This window comes from Sus scrofa, chromosome 8 (genome assembly GCF_054392235.1).
Source record: "Sus scrofa isolate SSC_HxYL_T2T_F1_AM1 chromosome 8, Sscrofa_HxYL_maternal_Yorkshire_Landrace_v2.0, whole genome shotgun sequence".
In the NCBI taxonomy this organism is placed as follows: domain Eukaryota; kingdom Metazoa; phylum Chordata; class Mammalia; order Artiodactyla; family Suidae; genus Sus; species Sus scrofa.
The window spans coordinates 62,340,938-62,368,662 of NC_139390.1; the positions used below are offsets into that span (position 1 = coordinate 62,340,938).

Sequence of the window (27,725 nt, forward strand, 5' to 3'; positions counted from 1 at the left end):
CATCTTCAGCAACTGGAAGTTCCCAGGCTCCTGGCTGGATCAGAGCTGCAGCTGCCGGCCTACACCGCAGCCAAAAACACAGCAACCCGGGGTCACAGCCGTGTCTGCGACCTACAGCACAGCTCATGGCGACACGGCATCCTTCACCCACTGAGAGAGGCCAGGGATCAAACCTGCATCCTCATGGGCACTAGTCAGATTCCTTACTGCTGGGCTTCAACGGGGGCTCCTATGCTCACAGCTTTGAATCCATGACATTCCCCAAATATTTTCTTGTCACAGCTCACTGACTGTATTTTTCTCCCTTACTGTTTAAAACTTGGAAGGCACTTTTTAAACGAATAGACTTGAAACGAAGCTCCCTTAGTTTTTGGGGTTTTTTTTTTGTCTTTTTGCTATTTCTTGGGCCACTCCCACGGCACATGGAGGTTCCCAGGCTAGGGGTCGAATTGGAGCTGTAGCCACCAGCCTACTCCAGAGCCACAGCAACGCGGGATCCGAGCCGCGTCTGCGACCTACACCACAGCTCACGGCAACGCCGGATCGTTAACCCACTGAGCAAGGGCAGGGACCGAACCCACAACCTCATGGTTCCTAGTCGGATTCGTTAACCACTGCGCCACGACGGGAACTCCGAAGCTCCCTTAGTTAAGGGTGGCTGTGGATGGAGACCTAAAGGGTGCCTGAGATTTGTTTTTGACCGCTTGAGGCTTGAAAGGGCGGGTGACCAAGCTTCTAAAGAGGCTGGTCGAAGCCTGTAGATTTGTCTTTAATAGCGCTGTTCTCTTGCAGGCACCCCAAGGCAGGGGGTAACTTTACCACAGTTAATTTAGGAAGGAAACCGAGAAAGGCAGTGGACTCGCTCCTCCTTAGACCCAAGGGCCAGAGCGAGGGGCGGGGGCATAGGTGCGGCTGCCCCCGCGCGCGCCCCCGGCCCGGCCCGGCCCGGCCCGGCCCCGTCCGGTCACAGCAGCCGTGCTAGCCCAGGGGCGGGGCGCGCGCGGGCGGCGAGGGGGCGTGTCCGGCGGGCGCGCGCGGGCGGCGAGGGGGCGTGTCCCGGGAGCGGCGGCGGCGGCGGCGCGGGCCGGGCGCGCGGCGCAACCTCCTGTGCTGGAATGTGCGGCTCCCGCGAGCTCCGGGCGCCCGAGCCGAGCGAGCGCCGCCGAGGCCCCGGGCCCCAGACCCCGGCGGCGGGGGCGGTGGCCGGGACGGCGGGGCGGGAGCCCGAGGCCTGAGGCCTCTGCAGACCCCCTCTCGGGGCTCGGCGGGCCTCGACGGCCCCGGGCCCAACTTTTCCTCCCTCCCCTCCCCCGAAAGTCCGGCAACAAAGAAAAGGAGTCGGAGCAGGAGCCGCGCCGCCGGGGCTTCGCCCCTCCTCGCCCAAGAAGGCCGGTAAGCGCGGCGTGGGCCAAGGGCCGGGCGGGTGGGGGCGGCGGGCCGGGCGGCCGCGGGAGGGGGAGGGCGCGGAAGGACGCGGAGCGAGGCGCTGTCCAGGGCTGATTTGCAGATCTTGTGGCTCCGGCGGCAGCGGGGGCGGGCGGCCGAGCGGGCTCGGGTTACACGGGGACCCGGGGGCCCTCGAGGTCGGCTCCCCGCTTGGGGCCCCGATGTTGGCACTTCCCCTCGTCGTCGTGCTGCCCAGGTCCCGCCGCCGCCCCTCGCCCGCCGTCCCTGCCGTCCCCTCCCTCCCCGGCCTCTCGCCGTCGCCGGAAGGCGCCGTGGGGAGCGGCAGGGCGGGTGGAGTCGGCCCGGGGCCCGGCGGGCCCGCCGCTTGGGCTGGACAGCGAATTCTGCGCTCTGGCTGCCTCTCCGCGCGGGGCCCCCTCGCGGCCGGGGCCGGGGGCCGGAGGCTGGGGCGCGCGTCCCGCGGGCGCGGCGGGGAAGTGAGCGCAGACTTCCGGGGCGCGGGGGGCCCAGCGCGCGGATGGCGCCCGCGGAAGGCAAGACTCGGCCGGTGCGGCGCAGGGACCGTGCGTCCTCTGCCCGGCCTCTGGCTGGGGGGACCGGGCCGGGGGGTCTTGGTGTGGCCGGCGGCGCCCTGAGGTGCGGATCTGCGGTCCTCGGTGCAGGAGGGAGCCCGGGACCAGCGCCGGGACGAGTCGGGGCGTGAGGGCGCGGGGAACCGGCCGGGCAGGGAGGGAGCGAGGCGCCGAGTTTGCAGAGCCACTTTGTGTCGAACATGTTCAGAGAAAATGGCCGGATGCCTGTTGGGGTTGGGAGCTCGGCCGCGGACGCCGGAGCTGGGGCCGCAGCCCCGAGGGCTCAGCGCCGGACTCCGGGCGGCGCTCAGACCGCCTTCCGGATCCACGTTGCGGTCCCTTTGCGGATGGGGGATCAGGACCCGAACGGCGGGGGGTCAGGAGCCGGGTTGCAGGGTTGAGCCCTCGGACAGCGTTTGCTTTGTGTGATGGCATCTGGTTCTAACTTTGGTTGGTACGTGTAACTCGAGCGGGGCGTGTTGATGCAGTTGGGCGATACCAGCTCCTGTCTGGATTTGGGTTTTAACTTTTTTTTTTTTAAGTTTTTTTCCACTCGTTTTGCTTTTTCTAACTTGCAAGGAAACACCTAATTGGAGCATAACGCCTATTAGAGTGGAAAGTACGGTGTGAAGACGGTTTATAAGATGCCCAGCGTGTTTTCAAGGGGACCTTGTAATGGCTCCGCTAGGCAAGTGGGCCGAGTCACGCACATGCAAGGAAGTTGCTGATTGTGGAGATGAGTTAACCAGTTATATGAGTTGAAAATTTCTTTAATTTTTGAATTAAATGCTCAAAAGAAGTCTTGAATACACCAGACTTCTCTTTTCACAGGAAAAAAAGGTCTGTTATTTTTTTTTTCATTTTTTAACAGGTCAAGTCATTTATAAATAAGAAATAAGTGGTACTTTTTTCACAATATCGTTAACTCTTGAACAATACAGGTTTGACCTGTGCAAGTCCACTTAAATGTGGATTTTTTCAACAAATATATTGGTTAGTTTTTTTGAGATGTGCAATATTGTGAAAAAATTAACAGAACATGTAGCCTAAAAATATCCAAAAAGGGAAAAAGACATGTTATGACTACAAAGTATATGTAGATACTAGAATCTTATCATTTACTGCTGTGAAGTGTATAGAAACTAGTAAAAAGATAAAATTTATCAAGACTTGTGCACACAGGTAGGTAATCGACCATACACGAGTGCCATTCACTGTGGAGAGAAATGTAAACAAAGATTCAGTATTGTCATAACTACATAAAATTAGCCATAGGGCACGTTGTTCTAAAGTAATGACTTCATGGCCACCTCCTGTTAAGATTTTGGTTAACTCAGGTGTTGGAAGTACCTGCTTGAAACCCCAGGTGAATCGCCTCATTTCCATGTGAGCAGTCTCTGTGGTAAATTCTGTGGCAGTAAAATTTAACCTCTTACAGTTGTTGCTTTTTTCATCCTGGTTGGTGCAATACCGAAAACCTCGACTAACGCCATGGACCCATAGTGCCATTTGTGGTGCTGGAAGTGCTCCCCAGAAGAGTAAAAAGTGAAGAAAAACTTTAGTTGCTTGATACAGACTCACATAGATTGACGTCTGCATTTAAGGTTGCCTACCATTGCAAGATAAATGAATCCACCCTAAAGACCAGGGGGTTTTGTTTTGCTTTGTGGGGGAGGGGGTTGCCTTTTTTTTTTTTTTTTTTTTTTTTTTCTGAAATAAGGGTCGCACTCGCAGCATATGGAAGTTCCCAGGCTTGGGGTCGGGGGAATCCAAGCGGAATCTGTGACCTGCACCACAGCCCACAGCATCGCCAGATCCCATGCCCACTGAGTGAGGCCAGGCATAGAAACCACATCCTCATGGATACTAGTCAGATTTGTTTCTGCTGTTTCGCAGCAGGAACTCCTGATTTTTGTTGTTCTAAAAAAGGGAAATTCGGGAGTTCTTTTGTGGCAGAGTGGGTTAAGGGTTTGGCGTTGTCATTGCAGTAGCTGGAGTCCCTGCTGTGTGGCATGGGATTGATCCCTGGCCTGGAAACTTCCATGTGCCTTGGGCATAGCCCTCTCTCCCCACCAAAAAAGGGAAAAGAAATTCCTGAGGCGATGATTGCACCTATGCCAGCATGTTTGGTTTTAGGAAATACCTTTTTATCTCATATTGAAAATTCAGTGTTTTGGAGTTCCCTGGTGGCCTAGCATTTAAGCATCCAACATTGTCACTGCTGTGGCTCAGGTTTGGGAGGAAGGGAAGGGAGGGGAGGGAAGGAAGGAAAGAAAGGAAAGGAAGAAAGAAAAGAAAAAAGAGAAAAAAATTTTTATCCTGCCGTATAGCACAGGGAACTGTAGTCACTTTTGATGGAGGATAAGAAAAAGAATGTATATCTATATGTGTGTGTGTTTGTGAGACTGGGTCACTTCGCTATACAGTAGAAACTTGACAGAACACTGTAAATCAACTGTAATAGAAAAAATAGGAGTTCCCATTGTGGCGCAGCGGAAACAAATCCGATGAGGAACCATGAGGTTGCGGGTTCGATCCCTGGCCTTGCTCAGTGGGTTAAGGATCCAGCGTTGCCGTGAGCTCTGGTGTAGGTCGAAGATGCGGCTCGGATCTGGCATTGCTCTGGCTGTGGCTACAGCTCCGATTAGACCCCTAGCTTGGGAACCTCCATATGCCGTGGGTGTGGCCCTAAAAAGACAGAAAAAATCCAAAAAAAAGGAAAAAAAGAAAAAATAAAAATCATAAAAAAAGAAAGAAAATTCACTTTTTAGTGGGTACAGGATTGCTATAAAAGGAATGCCTATGGACTTTGAATGTAATTTGAGAAAAAGCAAAGTCATTAATATGTGACTTAAAGCAAAAGGAAGGTGAAGGATATAAAGCTGTCAGTGAAGGTTGGTTCATAAATTTTAGAGAGTTGGCTTAAAACATGTCAAGATAACCGATGTAGTGTCTGCTGATCAAGAGGCAGAAGAAAAGATCCCAGACTCCATCCGTTAAGAAAATCATTGATCACAACCCTTGTAGATCAACTATACTTGAATTAAAAAAAAAAAAAAAGGCGTCGAGGAAAAAGAATAGGAGCCTGAATAGGTATTTAATGCAGACAATAGTGCCCCATTCTGGGGGAAAAATGCCACAAAGCACATTTATAGTAAGGAAGTGAGCAAGCACTAGGACTCCAGGCAGGAAGGGATGGGCTAACCCTTCTGTTTGGAGCAAATGCAGTCAAGTTAGGATCAGGACTGCTCTGTCTGTAAAGCTGCTCACCCTGAGCCTTGAAGGGGGGAGATTAACACACCTATATCAGTCTTGGTTGTATAACAAGAAGGCCTGGACAGTCAGAACCTTTTTCTGGATTGGTTCTGTCCATGCTTTGTCCTTGAAGTCCAGAAGGACACGGCCAGTGAAGGCATTGCCCTGACTGCCCAGAATGGCAGGTTCCACAGGAAAGCTGATGCATGGTCTGCCTCCCCTAGACACACTGTCTAATTCAGCCTCTATGTCTAGGGTCTTTAAGGCTCATTGCACGTGGAATGTACTCTGTGGGAAGATTGAGAGGATTGTCACTGCTGTGGAAGGGGAAGCCCAGCAGAACGTCTGGCAAGTCCAGTGGATGAAGACTTATGACCCACTCCCAGTTAGTGAATAGCACATCATCATCATACTGTATAATCAATAAACTTACCTGTGCTGTGCAGCGGAAATTGGCAGCATAGTGTAAATCAACTATGCTTTAATAAAAAAATATAATAAAATATAAATAGTTAAGAAATACCTAAACACTGAAAATAGTAAAACATTGCTGAGAGATGTTAAAGAAAACCTGAATAAACAGTTACTGTAATCATTTTTAAAAAACCTTACCTGTTGTGTCTTGTGAGAATCCAGTAACTGCAAGAACCCTGAGACACTGTCATTGTCTTTATCAACTAAGTGTTCATGTGTAAGACTGTATTGAAGTGAATAGCCCATTCTCACACAGATGTAAGGTGACTGATACTTAGTATAAAATTAATAATGTATTTTCCTGTGTTTATAACTTTGCCTTCAAAAAAATTACACTACTGTACATTGTGCCTTTCTCCTGACTGGTCAAACTGTGTAGCAGTCTGTAATCACAGGTAGGTGGGTTTTTAAACTAATGTGACTTTCCAAGACTGTTTGATGAATATGACTATAATACTGTTTGCCATAAAATTTTTATAAAGATTCGTTCATTTGCATGTACTCAAGACTACTAGAATGTAATTATGTCAGTTTCATTAGGCTACCATAAAGCAGGCATATGCTTCTTTGTGGTCAGTGAATGAGTCATTATAGTTGTGAATAAGTATGAATTTCTTTTTCATATTTTCATTTTTGATACCTAGTGGTATAACATGTATAGTATCTACGGTGTTTTATGTCATATAAGGCAGTATGGATGTCTTACACACATCTTGTCCACAAACTCACGGTATCAGTAAGTACAGCGCTGTAAATGTATTTTGTCTTACTTTTTTTTTTAATTCTATTAGATGATAGTTGACTCACAATGTTGTGTTCCCTTATGACTTTTTTTTTTGCCGTGCCTGTGGCACGTGGAAATTCCCAGGCCACACACTGAACTCGAGCCTCAGTAGTGACCTGAGCTGCTGTGATGACAATGCCAGATCCTTAACCATGAGGACAGTCCTATGACTTCCTTTTCCCTAGCTTACTCTATCATGAGAATACAGTACATAACATGTATAATATGCAAAATTTATGTTAATTGTTTATGTTATCTGTCAGCAGTGGCTATTGGTTAGGTTTTTGTGGAGTCAGAAGTTAAACTCAGGAGTTCCCGTCGTGGTGCAGTGGTTAATGAATCCGACTAGGAACCATGAGGTTGCGGGTTCGGTCCCTGCCCTTGCTCAGTGGGTTAACGATCTGGCGTTGCCATGAGCTGTGGTGTAGGTTGCAGATGCGGCTCGGATCCCGCGTTGCTGTGGCTCTGGCGTAGGCCAGTGGCTACAGCTCCGATTCGACCCCTAGCCTGGGAACCTCCATATGCCGTGGGAGCGGCCCAAAGAAATAGCAAAAAGACAAACAAACAAACAAAAAAATCCCACGTAAAGAAGTAAAACTCAGATTTTAGGCTATACTAGGGAGTCGGTTCCCCTGACTCCTTGTTGTTCAAGGGTCAACTGTAGTTTGTTTGTTTTTTTTCTATTTTGACTGTACCTACAGCATATGGAATTTTCTGGGCCAGGAAATTCTGAGTCAGTCTGAGCTGACCTACACCTGCAGCAATGGTGGATCCTTAACCCACAGTGCCACAGCAGGATCTCCCTATAGTTTATTCTTTTGGAGGTAGTTGGGTTCATATGAAATTTAATTCACTGACCGATTATTACAGGCTTCGATTTTCCAGCCTGTACTTAGTCTATGCAGAGATGGCTTTTGGATCCACCCACCCACCCCCTTTGTCTTTTTAGGGATGCACCAATGGCATATGGAAGTTCCCAGGCTAGGAGTCGAATTGGAACTGCAACCACTGGCCTACACCGCAGCCACAGCAACATGGGATCCAAGCCACATCCATGACCTATGCTGCAGCTTGTGGTAATGCTGGATCCTTAACCCACTGAGCGAGGTCAGGGATTGAACCTACCTCCTTGTAGATTCTAGTCAGGTTCTTAAGCTACTGAGCCACAACGGGAGCTGTGGATTTTTCCCCTTTCTGATTGAGACCAGTAAACTGCTGACGCAAGAGTTGGGAGGACAGCATATAAGGAATTTATGTATGGAATTAATGTATGATGTAAAATATAATTTTAATTAACACTAAAAATGAAGGTTACTTAAATTTTTGTACCAAAAAAGAAAAGCACTGGAGGGAAGCCCTACTGGTAGTAAACGTAGTTGATGGACGAGTTGTGTCAAACATTGGTAGAGTTGTTCCCATGGTGGCACAGCAGGAATGGAGCCGTCTCTGCAGTGCTGGGATTCAGGTTCCACCTCCCCTGCCTGACACAGTGGGTTAAGGATCCAGCGTTGCTGCAGCTGCGGCTTGGACCTGATCCCTGGCCCGGGAACTCCATATGCTGTGGGGAGGGCCAAAAAAAGGAGGGGGGGGTTTAGATGTCATAGACATTGTCTTTTAAAGGCTTATTTTCCGTAGTTAACGAAGCTGATTGAAGATTGCATGGGAAAGTGAATTATTTGAAGTTAGGAAGAATTGCCGTGACGTCTTTTTATTATTTTTAATATCTATCCTTATTGCAGTGATGTCTTGGTTTTAGACCAGTAAGCATTGTGTTCACTCTGCTTTTGTGTTTTGTTGGAACGCAGAGCAGAGCAATGGCCACGCAGGTGATGGGGCAGTCCCCTGGCGGCGGAGGGCTCTTCCCGGGCAGCGGCGCCGTGGGCATGGCCTTGCCTAACGACATGTATGACTTGCCTGATCTCTCGCGAGCGGAGCTGGCCGCGCCTCAGCTCATCATGCTGGCCAACGTGGCCTTGACCGGGGAGGTCAGCGGCGGCTGCTGTGATTACCTGGTTGGCGAAGAAAGACAGATGGCGGAATTGATGCCGGTCGGGGACAACAGCTTCTCGGAGAGTGACGGAGAAGGACTGGAGGAGTCCCCTGATGTCAGAGGCGAAGCCAGGGGACTGGAAAGCATGGAGCTGGAGGGCTTGGAACCCGGGGTCGTCGAACCGGGACCCGAATGTGCGGGATCCGCTGCCCCAGAAGCTTACAGCTCCAGGAGCGAGCTTCCTCCAGAGGCACCTGTCACAGAGGACAGATGCAAGAGCTTGAGGACCAAGCCCTTTCGCTGTAAACCCTGCCAGTACGAGGCGGAGTCTGAGGAGCAGTTTGTGCATCACATCCGTGTGCACAGTGCCAAGAAGTTTTTTGTGGAGGAGAGTGCAGAGAAGCAGGCCAGAGCCCGGGAGGCCGGCTCCGCAGCTGCGGAGGAGGGGGACTTTTCCAAGGGTCCCATCCGCTGTGACCGCTGTGGCTACAACACCAACCGCTACGACCACTACGCGGCCCACCTGAAGCACCACACCAGGGCCGGGGAGAACGAGCGCGTCTACAGGTGCATCATCTGCACCTATACCACGGTGAGCGAGTACCACTGGCGGAAACACCTGAGGAACCATTTTCCACGGAAGGTGTACACGTGCGGAAAGTGCAACTACTTTTCAGACCGAAAGAACAACTATGTTCAGCACGTGCGAACTCACACAGGTAAGAGGGCCTTGCTCACTTGTCAGCGTCCCCCCCAGGTGGGACAGCCTCAGAAACACGCAGGATTTCAGACCCCCAGGTGGAGAGAGTGCCCCCCTGGGTCTGTGGGTAGCCGCTAACCAATACTCGCAGCTCTTAACGCTTTGTCACATTCCGCACGTCATTTTTTTTTTTTGCTTTTAAATGGCTGCACCAGCAGCAAATGTAAGTTCCCTGGCCAGGGGTTGAATCCTGGCCGCAGCTGCAACCTCTGCCAAAGCTGTGGCCATGCCAGATCTGTGCTGAGCTGGGGATGGAACCCACACCTCTGCAGCGACCTGAGCTTGGGCAGTTGGATCCTTAACCCGCTGCACCCCAGGGGGGAGTTCTGCCTGGCAGTTCATGTTTTCATATAGCAGTTTTTTGAGCTGTGCTCCAGTCCCACACACCTTATCCATTTACAGTTAGAATGCGTTGGTTTTAGTACAGTCACAGGATTGTGCAGCCAACACCATAATCAATTCTAGGACATCGTCACCCCCCCCCAGAGAAACCCCTATTAGTGGTTGCCCCCCATTTCTCCCCAGCACCCCTTAATTATTTGCTTTGAAGTTGACTTTCAACCCTTATAATCATGGGGTCTCACTTTTGAAAAGCAGCGTCTGTAACTGTTGGTAGTTCATGTTCTCGTTTACATTACACTTTGCTGATGTGACTTGGTACCTTCGAAGGCTGCTCCCTGGTCTGAACAACATGACAGGGTAACCTAGTGCCAGCTCTTTGCATCACATGTGAGAAGGGGCTTGGGTACTGTTGGCATCAGGTCCCTTCTGCAGTAGTTGTCAGTCTGTAGGACTGAACCTCACGCTAATAAAGTGGGTGCTAGGGGAGGAATTGAGGTTGCTTTGCTTAAGTGTAGACATAACCAAGAAAACTTGCAGAGAAATTCCCTGGTGAGAAAGACTCTGTAGCAAGATTTCTAAGCCCCAGCAGGTAGCTTCTGTGTGATTTAAAGATTTCAAATCCAGTCGAGTAAAAGATTTGCAAAATTACATGGCCTAGGAAATGAAAATGACCTGGACATCCTACACCATTAATCACTTGACAGTTAATCAAACGACCTGTTAGACTAAACTAACCTCACCTACAATATCATAAAATAAATCTGAAATGCCATACGTGCTTGAACCGTAAGTACTGCATGTTCCTTTAACAGTATTGTCAAAATTCTGGGGCTTAGTTTAGAATCAGCTGTAATCCGTGGCGCTTTCAGCATCTATGGTAAAGGATACGGTTTTTGTGTGTGCATGTTTATGAGTTTTTTAACTTGAGATATTGCTGACATTGATGAATTTTTACAGATATATATACTCAAAACCACCATGTAAGTTAACATAAAGAATATTACCCCAGTGCCTTTGTCTTATTAAATTTTGATGTGTGTGTGTGTGAATTATATTGTGACGCTTAAAATTTTTTTTTTTTTCATTTTATTGCCACACCTGTGGCGTATGGACGTTCCTGGGCCAGAGATCGAATCCTAGCCTCAGCTGCAACCTGTGCTGACCTAGCCATAGCTGGGGCAATGCCAGATCCTTTAATCCACTGTGCTGGCCTGGGGATCGAACCTGCACCTCCACAGCCACCAGAGTTCCGGTAGTCAGATTCTTAACCCGCTGTGCCATAGCAGGAACTCCAAAATTGTTGAATCACTACACAATTTAAAATTTGTCCCCAAGGAGTTCCGCTATGGCATAGTGGGATTGGCGGCTTCTTGAGAACGCTGGGACACAGGTTCAGTCCACAGCCCAGCACAGTGGATAAAGGACTGGTGGTTGCTGCAGCTGTGGCCTGGGTAGCACCTGTGGCTCGGGTCCGCTCCCTGGTCTGGGAGCTCCATTTGCCTTGGGATTAGCCAAGAGAAAAGAAAAGAATGAAAATAAAATAAAAATTTTCCCCAAGTCTAAAATATTTTTAAAATAAATCAAAATTAGTTGATTTTAGAACATTTTTAGAATTAGGAAGAAAAGGAGAAATGGAGAAATCTGGGAAATTTTCACTTTTAGTGTCAATATACAGTTTTCATTTTCATCTAATTACAGTCGAGGTGACTAATTTTAATGGCAGTATTTTATTTTGTTATATTTTTTAGGGCTGCATATGGAAGTTCCTAGGCTAGGGGTCAAATCAGAGCTGTAGCCACTGACCTGCACCACAGCTCACTGAGCGAGGCCAGGGATTGGAACCCCCATCCTCATGGATACTAGTCAGGTTCTTTTTTCTTTTTTCTTTCTTTTTTTTTTTTTTTTTTGTCTTTTTGTTGTTGTTGTTGTTGCTATTTCTTGGGCTGCTCCGCAGCATATGGAGGTTCCCAGGCTAGGGGTCGAATAGGAGCTGTAGCCACCGGCCTACGCCAGAGCCACAGCAATGCAGGATCCGAGCCGCATCTGCAACCTACACCACAGCTCACGGCAACGCCGGATCGTTAACCCACTGAGCAAGGGCAGGGACCGAACCCGCAACCTCATGGTTCCTAGTCGGATTTATTAACCACTGTGCCACGACGGGAACTCCCTAGTCAGGTTCTTAATCTGCTGAGCCACAATGGGAACTCCTAAACTTATTTGATCTTAACACTTTTTTGTGGGTGGGGGGGTCTTTTTAGGGCTGCATTGGAAGCATATAGCGGTTCCCAGGCTAGGGGTCAAATCGGAGCTATAGCTGCCGGCTTATACCACAGCCACAGCTCACGGCAATGACGGATCCTGAACCTACTGAGTGAGGTCAGGGATTGAACCCACATCTTCACGGATCTCAGTTATCACTGAGCCACGACCACAAACATGAACACAGCTCCTTCATGTTCTTTTATTGAGTGCTTAAGGTTGGGCGCTTTCTTCTACTCTGTGCTAAACGTGAGAATAATTTACTGAGGAAAATGGGGTGAGTGTTTCCTAAGAGGAAAACTTGAGACTTGAAAGCCTAAAGGGATATGCCCAAGGTCACATACAACTAAGATTCAAAGTTCTGAATCTTTTTTTAGGTAATTATAGTGAGGAGGGGATGAGGATTTTCATTTGAGTCTTCAATCAAAAGATTTTTCATTTTGTGGTTTTGATATTTAAGCAGGTCACAAATCCTACTTTCATAAATGACGTTTTTGCCTATATGTATGACTCCAAAAATCGCTGGTTCTAGAATATTTATGCCTATATTGGTGAATTGCGCAGATAGAAACAATCCATTTTGTTATAAGAATTTCAGAGCAAGTTATCCTTAATTGATCCTTCATGTTAATCTATACTGGTATTTTCCTTCCATTAACATTTTTTGGTAACAGTTTAATTGATATGCAATTTACATACCATATAATTCAGTGTGGTTTGTTTGGTCTGTTCTAGATGTTTTATATAAATGGAATCATAAGTTGCCTTGGCAGCCACCTTCTTTCATTTAGTATAATGTTTTCAAGGTTCATCCATATCTTATTTTTTGCCAAATAATACTCTCCTATATGGATATGCAATATTTTGTTCATTCATCAGTTAATGGATATTTGGATTTTTTCCAGTTTTTGGCTATGATGGATAATGCTCTTATGAACTGTCATATACACGTTTTTGTGTACACATATGTTTATTTTCTTAGGAGTGGAATTGCTAGGCTGAATGGTAGTTGTGTTTAATACCATTTGAAGAGCGAGCTGGCAGACTGTTTTCCAGTGTGGCTGCACAGTTTTACAGATACATGCATACTGTACCAGATTCTCCACATCCTAACAAATACGTAGTCAGTCACCTCTGTTATTTTGATTATAGCTATCCTAGTGAGCTTGATGTCTTTGTGTCTTCGTGGTTTTGATTTATATTTCTGACATGACTGATAACATTGTGCATCTTGGAGTTCCCGTCATGGCGCAGTGGTTAATGAATTCGACTAGGAACCATGAGGTTGTGGGTTCAATCCCTGGCCTTGCTCAGTGGGTTAAGTAAGGATCTGGCGTTGCTGTGAGCTGTGGTGTAGGTTGCAGACGCCGCTCGGATCCTGTGTTGCTGTGGCTCTGGTGTAGAACTGTGGCTACAGCTCCTATTCGACCCCTAGCCTGGGAACCTCCATATGCCTCGGGAAGCGGCCCTAGAAAAGGACAAAAAAAAAAAAAGGGTGCATCTTTTCAGGTGCTTAATAAGGCCATTTATATGTCTTCTTTACAGAAATATATTTGACATTTTTTGAGCTATCTTAGAATTTTTCCAGGTCAAGCTGGGCATTTTGCTGCTACAACATGTTTATAGCTAATCTATAGCTACTAAATAATAACAGTAAATAATTATTAGAAACACATTTCACACTGATCAGTGTATTCTTTTTTTTTTTGTACTCTTCATTTCCTTGTTCCATTTAAAAATTTTTTTTTATTTTTAGACACATCTATTACTATAACTCGTAGACAAAATAACTGATTTTTTTAATAACTTTTTTTTTCCTTTTTAGGGCTGCCCTGCAGCATATGGAGGTTCCCAGGCTAGGAGTCATATTAGAGCTTTAGCTGCCAGCCTATGCCACAGCCACAGCAATGTCAGATCCGAGCCACATCTGCAACCTACACCACAGCTCACAGCAACGGCAGATCTTTAATCCACTGAGCAAGGCCAGAGATTGAACCTGTGTCCTCAGGGATGCTAGTCAGATTCATTTCCACTGAGCCATGATGGGAACTCCAAGAACTTTTTAAAAATTTAATTTTATATTGGAGTATAATTGATTCTACACAGCTTTTTTCTTTTTCTTTTTTTTTTTTTTTTTCTTTCTTTGGTCTTTTTAGGGCTACAATAACATGTAACATAACTTTTCTAACATATGATAAAAATGGATTGGTTTGCCAGGAACAAGAAAAAAAATCCTTATTAAAAAATGCTGAGTACTGAATGATGTGTGTAGTGTTAATGCGAATCGTATTTGCTTTATTTTGTCCTGTATGAACACTAATCCTGATGTTCTTGCAGGAGAACGTCCGTATAAATGTGAACTTTGTCCTTACTCAAGTTCTCAGAAGACTCACCTAACCAGACACATGCGTACTCACTCAGGTGGGTGACAGATGGGAACTTTACTGTCATTTCAGGAAACTGCATTACAAGGAAGTTCTCGCAGACCTGGAACTGGGTCATTATTTATGGTTTATTTTAATATAATTTTGAAATTAAAAGAGTTAAAAATTACTGTTTGGGGTTCCTTTGTGGCTTAGTGGGTTCAGGATCCATCGTTGTCACGGCTGTGACTCTGGTGGTGGCTATGGTGCAAGTTTAGTCCCTGGCCTGGGAACTTCTGCATGCTGCAGGCAAAGCCAAAAAGAAAAAAGAAATTAGTGCTCTGCTAGTGTGTAGCTGTATTTTTTTTTTTTTTCTTTTTTGGCTGCACCCACGGCATGTGGAAGTTCCCAGGCCAGGGGTTGAACCTGCACCATAGCAGCCACCAGAGCCACCTGCATTGATAATGCCAGAATCTTAACCTGCTGAGCCACAAGGGAACTCCAGAATAGCTATTTTTTTGTTTGTTTTGTCTTTTCTAGGGCCACACCCGTAGCATATGGAGGTTCCTAGGCTAGGGGTCTGATTGGTGCTGTGACCGCCAGCCACAGCAACTCGGGATCCGAGTGCGTCTTCGACCTACACCACAGCTCACCGCAACACTGGATACTTAACCCATTGAAGCAAGGCCAGGGATAGAACCTGAAACCTCATGGTTCCTAGTCGAATTCATTAACCACTGAGCCATGATGGGAACTCCCAGAACAGCTATTTTTTTTAACACTGATTACATACTGACATAATACTGAATATATTGGGTGTAAGTAAGAAAAGCTAATGTTGGTTCTTTTTACCTTTGTAATGGGACTGTTAGACAATTTAAAATTACCTGGTTGCTTGCATTTTATTTCTGTTGGGTCTTGCTGTCTTAGGTCAGTAATGGTGTAAGATTTGATTATAGTATGAATTCTGATTTGAGCAGCTCTGAGGGCTCACAGCATGTTTGCTGGCCTCTCTTGACCCTGCATGCTTTCATATTACATATTTGGAATGTTCTTTCTCAATCTCCTGAACTACTGAGTTGAGTCTCTTGCCTAGAAACCTGTTTTTTACATTACTTTTAGGTGCTTTCTGGTTTTATTTTCTGCAGGTAGCATGGGTGCTTTGTTGAGGGTAGGCCATCCTGTCTTAATGATAATTCTGCAACATTTAAAAGCTTTTCATGGGTTGACTTGTTTTCATTTTCATAACTATCTTACGGTGTATAAGTTCTATTTTTGTCCCATTTTACAAATGGGGAAACTGAGACTTTGAAGAAATATGGCCATTTTTCCTGTGACTGTCCCCTCCTTTGGATTTGTCTTACTTGCTTTCTTATGGAATCATTTCGTTTTCCTCTGTCCCTGTGCCTCGTATAATTTGTATACTGGAGATTAAATCTAAATGTTTTAAATTGTAGTTACTAATGGGTCTCACTTCAAGTCCTATCTGGTTGACCTATGATTTGTATCATGGAATCAGAATGAGAGCACGCACATCTTTTTCATTGAATCAATAATACCTTTGTCATTGTACACCTGTGTATCTATGTGTTTTACACCAGTCAATAATCATTGCCTGAATGGTTTTGCATTCACTGCTCTTATCTTGAACTTTCTTTGCTGTATTTTAAAGGTGGTTTTTAGTAGTTGCTGTTACAGTACAGCAAGTATTTTAAAAGTGTTAATAATGAGTAATAGTTAATATTTAGTGTATGCATGCTGGGTACTGAAAATTTGGGGTTTTTATCTCTAATCTTAGTGCCCCTAGAATACTTAAATCCCAATTTATACAGTAGGACATGGGCTTAGAGAAAGTAGATGCTTTAAAGTTAATTGTTATTCCTCTAAGTTATTTCCAGCAGTCCTGCGTTTTAGTACTTTTAATTGAATTCAGCCAGGGTTTAGCCTCAGTCCTCCACCCTCATTGTCCGATATCAGCATTGTTAAGAGAACATTATGGATCAGAAAATGGCTAAGGAGCTACAGCTAAGGAAACAGGAAACAAAAGTATGGTGAGAGCAGAGTGATTATCTTTTGTTTTGTTTTTTTTGCTATTTCTTGGGCCGCTCCCGCGGCATATGGAGGTTCTCCCAGGCTAGGGGTCGAATCGGAGCTATAGCTGCCAGCCTACGCCAGAGCCACAGCAACGCAGGATCCGAGCCGTGACTGCAACCTACACCACAGCTCATGGCAACGCCAGATCGTTAACCCACTGAGCAAGGGCAGGGACCGAACCCGCAACCTCATGGTTCCTAGTCGGATTCGTTAACCACTGCGCCACCACGGGAACTCCAGAGTGATTATCTTTTATGGGGATGCCAGTAATTTGTGAATCAAAAACAGGAAACACGTGGTTAGTTCGTTTTGTATATGATTGTGAAGCACATGAGGCCAGTTTTGCTTTCCTCTGTGAGTGTGAAGCACATGAGGCCAGTTTATGTCCTCTGTGAGTGCTGAATTATTTCCAGCTGACCCTGTGTTTTAATACTTTTAGTTGAAATTGCTGATAACACTTGCAAATCAGGTGAAGCTAAGTGAGGTAAAATTGGGTGGGTTTTCTTTCTTTTTTTTCCTTTTTTTCTTTTTTTATGGCCACACCAGGCTAGGGGTGGAATCAGCTGCCTCTGCAGCCCCACACCATAGCACGGCAATGCCAGATCTGCGCCACATCTGTGACCTACGCTGCAGCTCTTGGCAACTCAGGATCCTTAACCCACTGAGCGAGACCAGAGGTTGAACCCACAACCTCGAAGGGACTATGTCAGGTTCTTAACCTGCTGAGCTGCAGCAGGAACTCATGGGTAGGTATCTTGCTGCTTAGGTTGCATGGAGGTGGATGCTTTCTCAGTGGCCTGGAGTCTGATCTTGCAGGTCACCTTAGGCATTTGGTTCCTTTCTCATGTGAATGTATTTTAGGGAAGAGAAGTGTATGCTCATTCTCTTATTTCTGGGAGAGATTACGCTCAGTTGAGTTTGGTACTTTTTTTTTTTTTGGTCTTTTTAGGGCCACACCCAGGGCATATGGAGGTTCCTAGGCTTGGGGTCCAATTGGAGCTGTAGCTGCCGTCCTGCACCACAGTCACAGCAACACGGGATCCGAGCAGTGTCTGTGACCTATACCATAGCCCACAGCAGTGCAGGATCCTTAACCTGCTGAGCAAGGCCAGGGATTGAACCTGTGTCCTCATGGATGCCATTCAGATTCGTTTCCACTGATCCATGACGGGAACTCCGAGTTTGGTACATTTTAGCTAAAATGCAAAATAAATTGGTTTCTGAAGCAAAACCATATTGGTTTTTTCCTTGCAGCACGTCCATTAGCATAGGTCTTCCCAGGCCATCGTAGGAAAGGATCAGTCTCGGTCGGTGAAGTACAGACATGCTAACCTCAGCTGCAGCTAGTGGTGCCTATAACTAATGGTTGTGACACTTGTTCACTTCGGTAGTGGAAGATCCTGACATAAGCCCCAGCACTCCCTGTCCTGTTCTCAGTAGGTGTGCTCCCATTTCATTGTGGATGAAGTAATCAGTTTGTATCTGTAGGTATCCCCCTGGATAGTTCCCCTATCCTGCTAGTGTAGGGCTTCACTGGGAATATTTTCCCATTATGACCGTAATGGGTGTTTGTTGTGTTTTGGGTTTTTTTTTTTTTTTTTTGCTTTTTAGGGCCACACTCACAGCATATGGAGTTTCCCAGGCTAGGGGTCAGATTGGAGCCGTAGCTGCAGGCCAGTGCCACCGCCACAGCAACATAGGATCTGAGCTGTATCTGCAACCTACACCACAGCTCATGGTGATGCCGGATCCTTAACCCTCGGAGTGAGGCCAGGGGTTAAGGCCTCATGGATGCTATCAGATTCGCTAACCGCTGAGCCATGATGGGAACTCCATAATGGATGTTTGTTAAAGGGAACTAACAACTTGCTAAGTTCTACCTCCACTTACCACTCTTCTTAAAATGGAGAAAAAAAAAATTTCAGCAAAAAAAAAAAATTTACTCTCCCTTCACCATTTAATTATTATTACTGCACCAGGGTTCAAACCTGTGCCACAGCAGGAACCCAAGTCACTACAGTGACAACACTGGATCCTTAACCCACTGAACCAGAAGGGAGCTACTGGGCTCTTCTTCATAAGAATGTGTAAAGTTTATAAAATTCCCTTTTTTGAATTTGTCTTACATCTGTACACTAATTTGGATAGAATAAAATAGACATCGGACGCATTTTGAAAGATATAAAACAAGTAAATATTTATTAGACCTAGAGAAGGGAATTAAGTTAAAACCATTAGTACAGGTACGTTGCTGTGTCTCTGGCATAGGCCAGTGGCTACAGCTCCTATTAGACCCCTAGCCTGAGAACCTCCATATGCCGAAGGTGTGGCCCTAAAAGGACAAAAGACAAAAAAATAAAATAAATAAAACCACTGGTACAGGGCAAAAAAGATTTACCTTCACCTAGGTATTAAGAAACTAAACTCGATGATGGAGTTCCTGTCGTGGCCCAGTGGTTAACGAATCCGACTAGGAACCATGAGGTTGCAGGTTCAATCCCTGGCCTTGCTTAGTGGTGTAAGGATCCAGTGTTTCTGTGAACTGTGGTGTAGGTCGCAGACGCAGCTCAGATCCCACATTGCTGTGTCTCTGGCGTAGGCCAGTGGCTACAGCTCCGACTGGACCCCTGGCCTGGGAACCTCCATGTGCCACGGGAGTACTCCCTAGAAAAGGCAAAAAGACCAAAAAAAAAAAAAAAAAAAAAACCAAAACTACTCTTAATGACTAGATCTCCCAATACAGGAAAGATTTAATGGCAGGAAAGCAACATGGGAGTGGGGTGAATGAAGCATGTGAATGGTGCCGACACATTTTAAACAGGCCTGTGAACCTGCCTTTCCTGACCATCGCACAGGTGAAGGCTTGCATCTTTCTTGGTGCTGGCTGTGTAAATACCCATGAGAACTTATAAAAGGGTGACATTTTCTTTTTAATTCTTTAATGAGCACAATGTTTTCCTAAAGAGGTCAACTCCATTTTTTAGCTATTTGTTCACATAAAGATAGAGTTTATATGGTAAGGCAGGATGAATACAGGAAATCTTCCCTTTAGTTGACTCATTCTAAAAATTACCAGTTTATTCCCAAAGTGATGACTTACAGGTAATGAATATTGACTGATTGGCTATCTGCTCTGTGCTGAGTGCTTTGTATGGATTAGATTATTTATAATTCAAAACAGCTAAGAATAATTCACAGATGCAATGAGGTACTGCTGCATAGCACAGGGAACTATATCCAGTCACTTGTGATAGAACATGATAGAAGACAATATGAGAAAAAGAATGTGTCGATGTATATATATATACCTGGGTCACTTTGGAGAGCAGCAGAAATTAAACATTGTAAATCAACTATAATTAAAATTTTTTTTTTATTTTATTTTTTTTTTTGACTTTTCTAGGGCCACTCCCGCAGCATATGGAGGTTCCCAGGCTAGGGGTCGAATCAGAGTTGTAGCTGCCGGCCTACACCACAGCCATAGCAACACCAGATCCTTAACCCACTGAGCAAGGCCAGGGATCGAACCTGCAACTTCATGGTTCCTAGTCGGATTCGTTAACCACTGAGCCACGACGGGAACTCCCCAAAAGATTTTTTTTAAAGAATAATTCACAGGTGAGGAAGCTGAGCCTTTGAGTCTCCAGTGCCTTGCTGACGACCGCACAGTAAAGCTGCAGAACCCCTGCTTGACCCACAGATAGCCACACTGTAGAACAAGTTCTTAACCATTATGCTGCATATCTTCCCTGCCTGCTGTGTCTGTATATGTTCAGGAAACGTTGTCTCTGTTGACCTCCCTCAATGGGGAGGACACGATGATGGGACCGTGTGCAGCTAGTGTAATGTACATGTTAGAAGCTTCTGGTTATGATGTGTTCTCGGTCAGTGTGGGGAGGAGCTGCGTCTACTGTCTGAAGGACCTGGATATGGTTTTGTTCTTGTGATCGAGTATTCTGTCATCAGCCATCTTTTCCTCATGTAAAAAAACTCACCATCTACGTGGTTTTACTAAATGCCTCCGTAGTTTTGTTGAAAAATGAAAACAATTAAATAAGATTTGATGTGAATTTGAGAATGTTTGAGAAGTGAAATTTCATACATGTCACTTTCCGTTTTTCTGCTACGCTTTCCCTTGGACCAGTGGGGTATGGATACCGTTTGGTAATATTTACTAGAGTGTGATCTAGGTGGGTATGTATTCAGGTAGAATGAGTTCATCTCTGCCTTTAAATGGGGGGGGGGGGGTGCGGGGTGCTTCTGGTCTCGTGTGTGCCTGTGGCTGTGACTGTGTTTGCTTGTTTTATGGACCATATCTATTTGTTGCCTCTTTTCACTCAGCTGGTATCTTTGCCCATTCTCTAGAAGAAGGAGGGAGAGAATCAAGACTCGGGCTCTATGTTTGCTGCGAAGTAGCACCCCTGGGCACTGGGAATGTTTGCTGATTGAAACTTGACCCAGTTCCTGCTCTGATGCTCAAAGGGTTAAGTTGAGAGGAAAAGCCTTTTACTCCCAGAGGCCAAAGCATTGTTTTCAAACTCTGGGAGCGGTAGCTTAGAGTGTGAGATAGTTATTTTGAAGTCTCAAGACTTATCTTAAATGTACGGGAATTTTATATTCTACTCCCTTATACATTTGTTTTAACTAAATATAAAAAATGTGAAATTATCTTCTCTCTTTGGGTGACCAAGCCCCTAAATTAGCCTTGAGAGCCCAGGTCACTTTGCTGGTAATTGACAAATCTGTGTTCTCTAATAGTGCTGGAAAGCCTTAGCTTGGTACCCGTTTTAGGAGATGATGATGAACTGAGAAAATTATCCTTCCATTTGGTATGAGAGTCAGTGTCAAGGGGAAGAGAAAAGATATACAAATAAATATGGTAAATGTGAGTTGCATGATGAAGTCTTCGAGAAATAGTTTTTGTGGTTTTTTGTTTTTGTTTGCTTTCCTATGTATCCAATTCCTTGTCAGGTGATTTGAATAAGTCTTAATTCACTTCCTGGTGTATGTCTCCGGTAACATCTCTTGTTTACCCTCAGGTGAGAAGCCATTTAAGTGCGACCAGTGCAGTTACGTGGCCTCTAATCAACACGAAGTAACCCGCCACGCGAGACAGGTGCACAACGGGCCTAAACCGCTGAGCTGCCCGCACTGTGACTACAAGACAGCAGACAGAAGTAACTTCAAGAAGCACGTCGAGCTGCATGTCAATCCACGGCAGTTCAACTGCCCGGTGTGCGACTACGCAGCTTCCAAGAAGTGTAATCTGCAGTATCATTTCAAGTCGAAGCATCCCACCTGCCCCAGTAAAACGATGGATGTCTCAAAGGTGAAACTGAAGAAAACCAAAAAGCGAGAGGCCGACTTGCCTGATGACAAAATCACCAGCGAGAAAACAGAAACGGAGCAGGCAAAAATAAAGGGGGACGTGGCTGGGAAGAAAAACGAGAAGTCTGTAAGAGTGGAGAGAAAAGAGAATGTTTCAAAAGAGAAAAAGCCTTGTAGTAACGCCTCCAGCCAGGTGACTACCAGAACTCGCAAATCAGCCATGGACGCTAAAGATGTGGAAGCCCACCCAGGAAATCGTTCAGAAGCAACTTGCACCACCAAGAAGAGCAAGAGGAAGGTGGGCGCTGAAGCCCGTCCCTTACAAGAGCCTGTTCCGGATGAGGAACCTGCGCCAAAAAAGAAGAAGAAGGCAGAGAGCAAATCCAGAAGTGGCCAGGAAACACCAAAGGGTGACAGCAGAGTCGAGAATAAGAAGCAAAGTATTTGCATGAAGAAGAGCACAAAGAAGAAAACTCTGAAACATAAATCCTCTAGAAAAAGCAGCAAGGCCGCTCAGAAGGGTACTGTCCAGCAGAAACCTGCTCAGACAGAGCCTCCTCAGGTGGGGCCTGCACTGCCAGACCCGCCTCCCCCTCCTCCCTCTGTGGGGCCTGGCGAGGTCATTCAGGTGACACCTGCTGAGGTAGAGGTTGCTGGCACGGGGCCTCCCCCTGCGCCCCCTCCTCCTCCTCCTGCGGGGCCTGCGGGGGTCGTTCAGGTGACACCTTCGGAGGTAGAGGTCATTCAGGTGGCACCTGCAGAGGTAGAGGTTGTTCAGGTGGCACCTGCGGAGGTTGAGGTTGTTCAGGTGGGGCCTGAGGAGAAGGAGCCTCCCCCTCCTCCCGTGGAGCCTGCGAAGGTTGTTGAGGTGGTACCGGCGGAGGTAGAGTTTGTTCAGGTGGCACCTGCGGAGGTGGAGGTCGCTCGGCCTGATGAGATGGAGCCTCCTCCTCCTCCCCCTCCCCCCGTGGGGCCTTTGGAGGTTGTTCACGCCTCACCTGCTGAGGTTCAGGTGACAGCTGCAGAGGTTGCTCGCCTGGGGCCTGATGAGAAGGAGCCGCCGCCTCCTGTGGAGCCGATCCCCAAAAGGTCTCCTCGAAAAGAGAGTGACCGGGAAAAGCCCGACCCGCGGAGGGCCGTGACCCAGGAGGCACAGGTGCTTGTTGAAGGTGGCCCGGTGCCGGTTCAGGATGGGGCCTGTGGGCAGGACCTGTCACCACCTCCACCTCTGCCGGGGGAACTCCCGAAAGAAGAGGCGTCCGGAGACCGAAACGTTGTCCCTGCAGGCGGAGGCGGTCAGGAAGCCCGTCTCGGGACTGTGGAGGCAGAGGAGGCCGAGGAGGCCGTGGAGGGTCCAGCTGGTCTTGGCGCCGCCATCGAGCTGTCTGCTCAGGTTCCATCCTCCGAACACAAGCCGAGGGAGCCCGAACGTGAGCCTCCGGAGGGCGCACGGGTGGCGATGGACAGCGACGGGGACAAGGCGGAGAGCGCCCCTGGCAGAGACCCAGCCTCCCGAGGACCCGCGGCTCCCGGGGCGTCCCCTCCGGTCACCACGGCCGCAGGTGGGGCTCCGGACGTGGAGGAAGATGAAGGCATCCACAGTCACGACGGAAGCGACCTGAGCGACAACGTGTCCGAGGACAGCGACGACTCAGGGTTGAACGGGGCTCGGCCGGCCCCACAGGAGACCCGCGGGAAGAGCGGCAAGGATGCATCGGCGGCGGGCGGGTTCGTGTGCATCTTCTGTGACCGCGCGTTCCGGAAGGAGAGGGACTACAGCAGGCACCTGCATCGCCACCTGGTTAACGTCTACTTCCTCGAAAAGGCGGCGCAAGGGCAGGAGTGACGCGGCGCGGGCGGGTTCAGCTTGAGGTCTGGAGGGTCCCCGTGGCGTTGTGTGGTCATCTCTGGGGCGGCCCGCCCCTGGTCCGTCATGTTGCTTTATTGGGTGTTGGTCTGGGTTTGTAAGCGGCGGGGCCGGCATGTGTAGCTATGAAGCGGGTCTGAGGGCGTGCACTGCAGCAGCAGGCGGGGAGGTCTGTTGGTTCCTGCACAGAATTGAACCCTTGGGGCCCAGGTGGCGTCAGAGCGGGCTGCGGCTTTGTCCAGCTCCGACTTGGCGGTGTCTCCCCGCGCCTGTCTTCCTGTCTCACTTGAGTGTATTCCTAGTTCCTCTTTTGCCCTAGCAAAATTGGCATACTTCGGTAGCAAATTACCTGAAGAATTTACCTGCTTTATTTAAAGTTAGCACTTTAAAGAATTTTTGAGATGAGAAGAGACATTTAAATTGAAGAGAAATTGTGCCAACAGTGCACGTTGTACTAGTCCAGGTATTTTACTTCCTGAGTTTTGATCAATACAAATTTCTTTGTGTATGTTAATTGTCATAAAAAATATTTGATTTTGGTGTGTTTTTTTATTTCGGTGCTTTAATGGCTTAAGATGTTGCACTTTTTTTTTTTAAATCTATGCAGTTACAATTTTTTCTAGAAGTAGCATTTGTGTCAAACAGTAACACTTTATATATATGTTTGCATTTTATTTTTTCCTCATAGGAGGATACTTTTAATCTTGTTTGCAAAAGGCAGCTTTCTTCTTTGGCTGCAGTTGTCTTTTCTGCAGAATATTAGTGTGTGCAGATTTGTGAGCAGATGAAACAAGTTCAGTTCATTGATTTGGCTAGTCATATCTATGCCAGAATCTGCATCTAAGTTATTTTTTTTTAATGGATATATTGAATTGACAGCACCCAGTTCGAACTTTACAATAAATAAACCACTTAGTTTATAGTGAATGGATTTGTATCTCAACTACCAAACATAAGTAAAATTTTTTGGCCTATTGTATACTATCATACCTTTGAGGAACTTTTTTTTTTTTTTTTGTAGATGGTATTTATAGATCTACTCTTCTGAATAAAGAACTTTAGTTTTATTTGGAAACTGCAAATCTGGAATCAGGAGGCAGAAGTGCTCCTTCACATTATACAGAATATCAGTGTGTGAGATTCCAAAGCCATAGCAATGACACAGAAAACTTAGGAAGAGAAGGTAGCATGGATGCTGGTAGACCTGCTGCTGCTTCCTGTGAATTCGGTGAAAAAGGCTGGTGAAAGTTCAGTTCAGTTCATATTTTTAAAAATCACACTTTCTCAGGGATCTCCACCAACTAATGCGTGTCCTGGCTGTTCCTGTGACAGCCTTTTTCTTCAGACAAGGCCTCAGTTGAGTTGCAGCTGCTTTGGTGTTCCTATGGGGCACTGTGTTTAGAAGAGTATGTACCCCAGATTTGTTGGTAGATTCTTTGGCCAGTTGCCGAAGAATATGAAAGAATCCAAGATTTTTTTATTGTTGATTGTTGATAACAGTTACTGATTGTAGTCTAATTATGTGTGATCCCAGTAGGGAACCTCGAACAGTTCCTATCCCCTCAAGTTCTGTTCTGAAATAACCACTTTATGTTTCATTCATTTCTTTTTGTCTGATGATGTCTGAGGCAGGTTTTAGAGTTTGGCAGTGCAACACGAAAGATCAGGAAAATATTGAATTGTGGGTGAAAAACTTGTTAAAAATCTGAGAAGTTGATGTTAAAACACATTTGAGCTTGGAATTGACTGGAAGGCCAAAGATTTCAAGAAGCAGAAGATTGTCTCAATACGTGAGGAGTAAATTGTGTGTTACTGGTGTGTGTTTTGTGTGAGTGATGGGGATTTATAAATGGTGTGAATTCTTAGCTCCGACAATCAGTGTCAACAAACACATCAAGCTGCAAATATTTATGTTTTAAATCTTAAATTATAAGGCTAGTTAAATCTTTCTAACAGCTAGTTTTAATGTTTATAGGTACATTTTATGTAAGTTTCCTATTACAGTGTATATGAAAAGATTCTTGTTCTGTACGAACTACAGATTGGGAATCAGTTTGGGGAAGGGGTTTTGTGGATTCTTTGATACTTCGAAAGAAAAAAATTTGACTTCTGGGGAATTTGGATTAATTTTCTTACCTAGATTTTAAGAGTAGAATGCCAAAAGTATGAAGGAAATTAAAACCCCTTATTATTAAAGTGATCTGTGAAACCATTGTTGCTGGAAATTGAGTAGATTTTGAGGCCTTTCTTCCAGAAAACAAGGACTCAATTGTCAGAACCTATATTAGGTTCCTAACTTTAATGCCATGTATTTGTACTTACTAAAATTGTTACATTGAAAAGTATATTAGAAATATGAACTTCTAGTCTAGTTGGAAGTTCTTCCATTTTAAAAATGTGATATATGCATGGGACTGTTTGAATCTTTTTGTTTTCTCAGTTTCCCCTCCACTGGATAGGATTGAAGCTAGAATTTTCCCTTTCGATAAGTAAAAAGTGAACATGTTATTTGTGAATTGATGTTTAGTGTTAGAGTTGGAAGTATTTAGAATATATTTTAAGCCTATTCCTCGGTAGCCTTATAAAAAGATATCTCTTAAGTATCTTTTGCACCTATATTCACATTGGTTTTCAAGATATTTTAAGTTATATTTTTTTCCTCTTTTCAGAGTTGCTTCTCTGGGATTGCTTTTTTTTTTTTTTCAATTGAGGTATAATTCACAAAGGGCTGCATTTTTTTTGTTGTCATTGTTAAGATTTCTTATAACTATGGCAAGATGTTTTACTCTAGTCTTCCAAGAAGGGCCATTTTTAGTTTTTAGTCACTTCTAAAGTCACATGGTCTTTAACTTAGGGGACTATTTTGCATTTGATTGCTGATTCCGATTTAAGCTTAAGTCATCATGTACATGTCACTCATGAATGTTGATCATGGAAGGACTGCCTTTCCTGCGGTTTCGGTTCTGGACTGAAAAGATGGGGGAGAAACTTCATTTTCTGTTCTGCGCTAATCAGAAAAACAGCTCCTCCTCAGTGTCCTTGCTGACTGGATTGATGGCGTTAATTCCAATTTAAGAAAGTATCTGAATCTTGGTTTGAGTAGATTTGGGATCTACATGCACTATGGACTAGATCGGATAGCTTCTACTTTTTCACACGTATACATCGGCTCTCCCCACTTTCCTCAATATCCATTAGTTCTTGAACTTGGTAAACTGGCATTGAAACAGTACAACAATGTTTTGTTGCACCAATTTTATGAACTTTTACAGTGCAATACGTATTATTTTTCAGAGACAAACCAAAGGTTAATTTCTTAAGGTTCTTGCTGTTTGTTTTCACAGCATTTGATGGAAGATCTTTTATATGCATTTGTATTAGGTGAAAAATAAACAAGATTGCAAATCTTTTTTTTTCTTTTTAAAAGCAAACCATGTACCAAGTTTTTGGTCCAAATTATGTAGGATAAGTTAAATTTAAATTGCATTCTATTAACCAATATGAGTGTATTTCTGTAAGTATAGTTATGTTGAAATAAAGTTTTCAAAAAGCATGTTTGCCTTTGCTTATTATTGGCATATATCAAATATTAAGAAGTCAGATTGATTTGGCTGGATTTGCAAGTGTATGAATAATTTTCAAAATCTTTTACCCTGGATCCCCCATGCTAGGTGGGAAGGTTGCAGAGGTCTTTGTTGTTGGGGTCACAACCCACAGAGACTGTCCTGTAACCTGCCTTCTGGGAGGTGGAGCTGGGCGAGAAACAACCACACACAGTTGACAGCAGGTTCTCCATAGTAATTCCTTCCCAACGGCAGAACCCTTCAAGAATTTTTCTTTTCGGGCCATACTCTCGGCATATGCAGGTTCCCAGGCTAGGGGTCTAATTGGAACTGTAGCCCCTAGCCTACACTATAGTCACTCAGAAACTGAGCTGCGTCTGCCACCTACACCATAGCTCCCGGCAAAGCTGGATTCTTAACCCACTGAGCGAGGCCAGGGATCGAACCTGCATCCTCATGGATGCTAGTTACCACTGAGCCATGACGGAAATGCCTCAACAGTTTTTTTTGTTTTTTTTTTTTTTTTGTCTTTTTTGTTGTTGTTGTTGTTGCTATTTCTTGGGCCGCTCCCTCGGCATATGGAGGTTCCCAGGCTAGGGGTTGAATCGGAGCTGTAGCCACCGGCCTACGCCAGAGACACAGCATCGCAGGATCCGAGCCGCAT

At 45.8% G+C, this 27,725-nt stretch overlaps 1 protein-coding gene across 3 annotated transcripts; it reads left to right on the plus strand.

Moving 5' to 3' along the window:
- The first annotated feature begins 1,080 nt into the window (after positions 1 to 1,080).
- On the plus strand, positions 1,081 to 27,051 carry REST (RE1 silencing transcription factor). Of its 3 annotated transcripts, none has more exon segments than NM_001444928.1 (4): positions 1,081 to 1,392; positions 8,298 to 9,201; positions 14,184 to 14,267; positions 21,343 to 27,049. In NM_001444928.1, coding segments are annotated over 3 exon segments (3,114 nt in total). In that variant the 5' UTR covers positions 1,081 to 1,392; positions 8,298 to 8,306; the 3' UTR covers positions 23,478 to 27,049.
- Positions 27,052 to 27,725: the final 674 nt, after the last annotated feature.

Excerpts from the sequence above, each read along its gene's own strand:
- REST (XM_084970776.1), top strand. The coding sequence starts at position 8,307 with ATGGCCACGCAGGTGATGGGGCAGTCCCCTGGCGGCGGAGGGCTCTTC. Across the intron at positions 9,202-14,183 it reads GCACGTGCGAACTCACACAG|GAGAACGTCCGTATAAATGT; the intron begins GTAAGAGGGCCT and ends ATGTTCTTGCAG. Across the intron at positions 14,268-21,342 it reads ACACATGCGTACTCACTCAG|GTGAGAAGCCATTTAAGTGC; the intron begins GTGGGTGACAGA and ends GTTTACCCTCAG.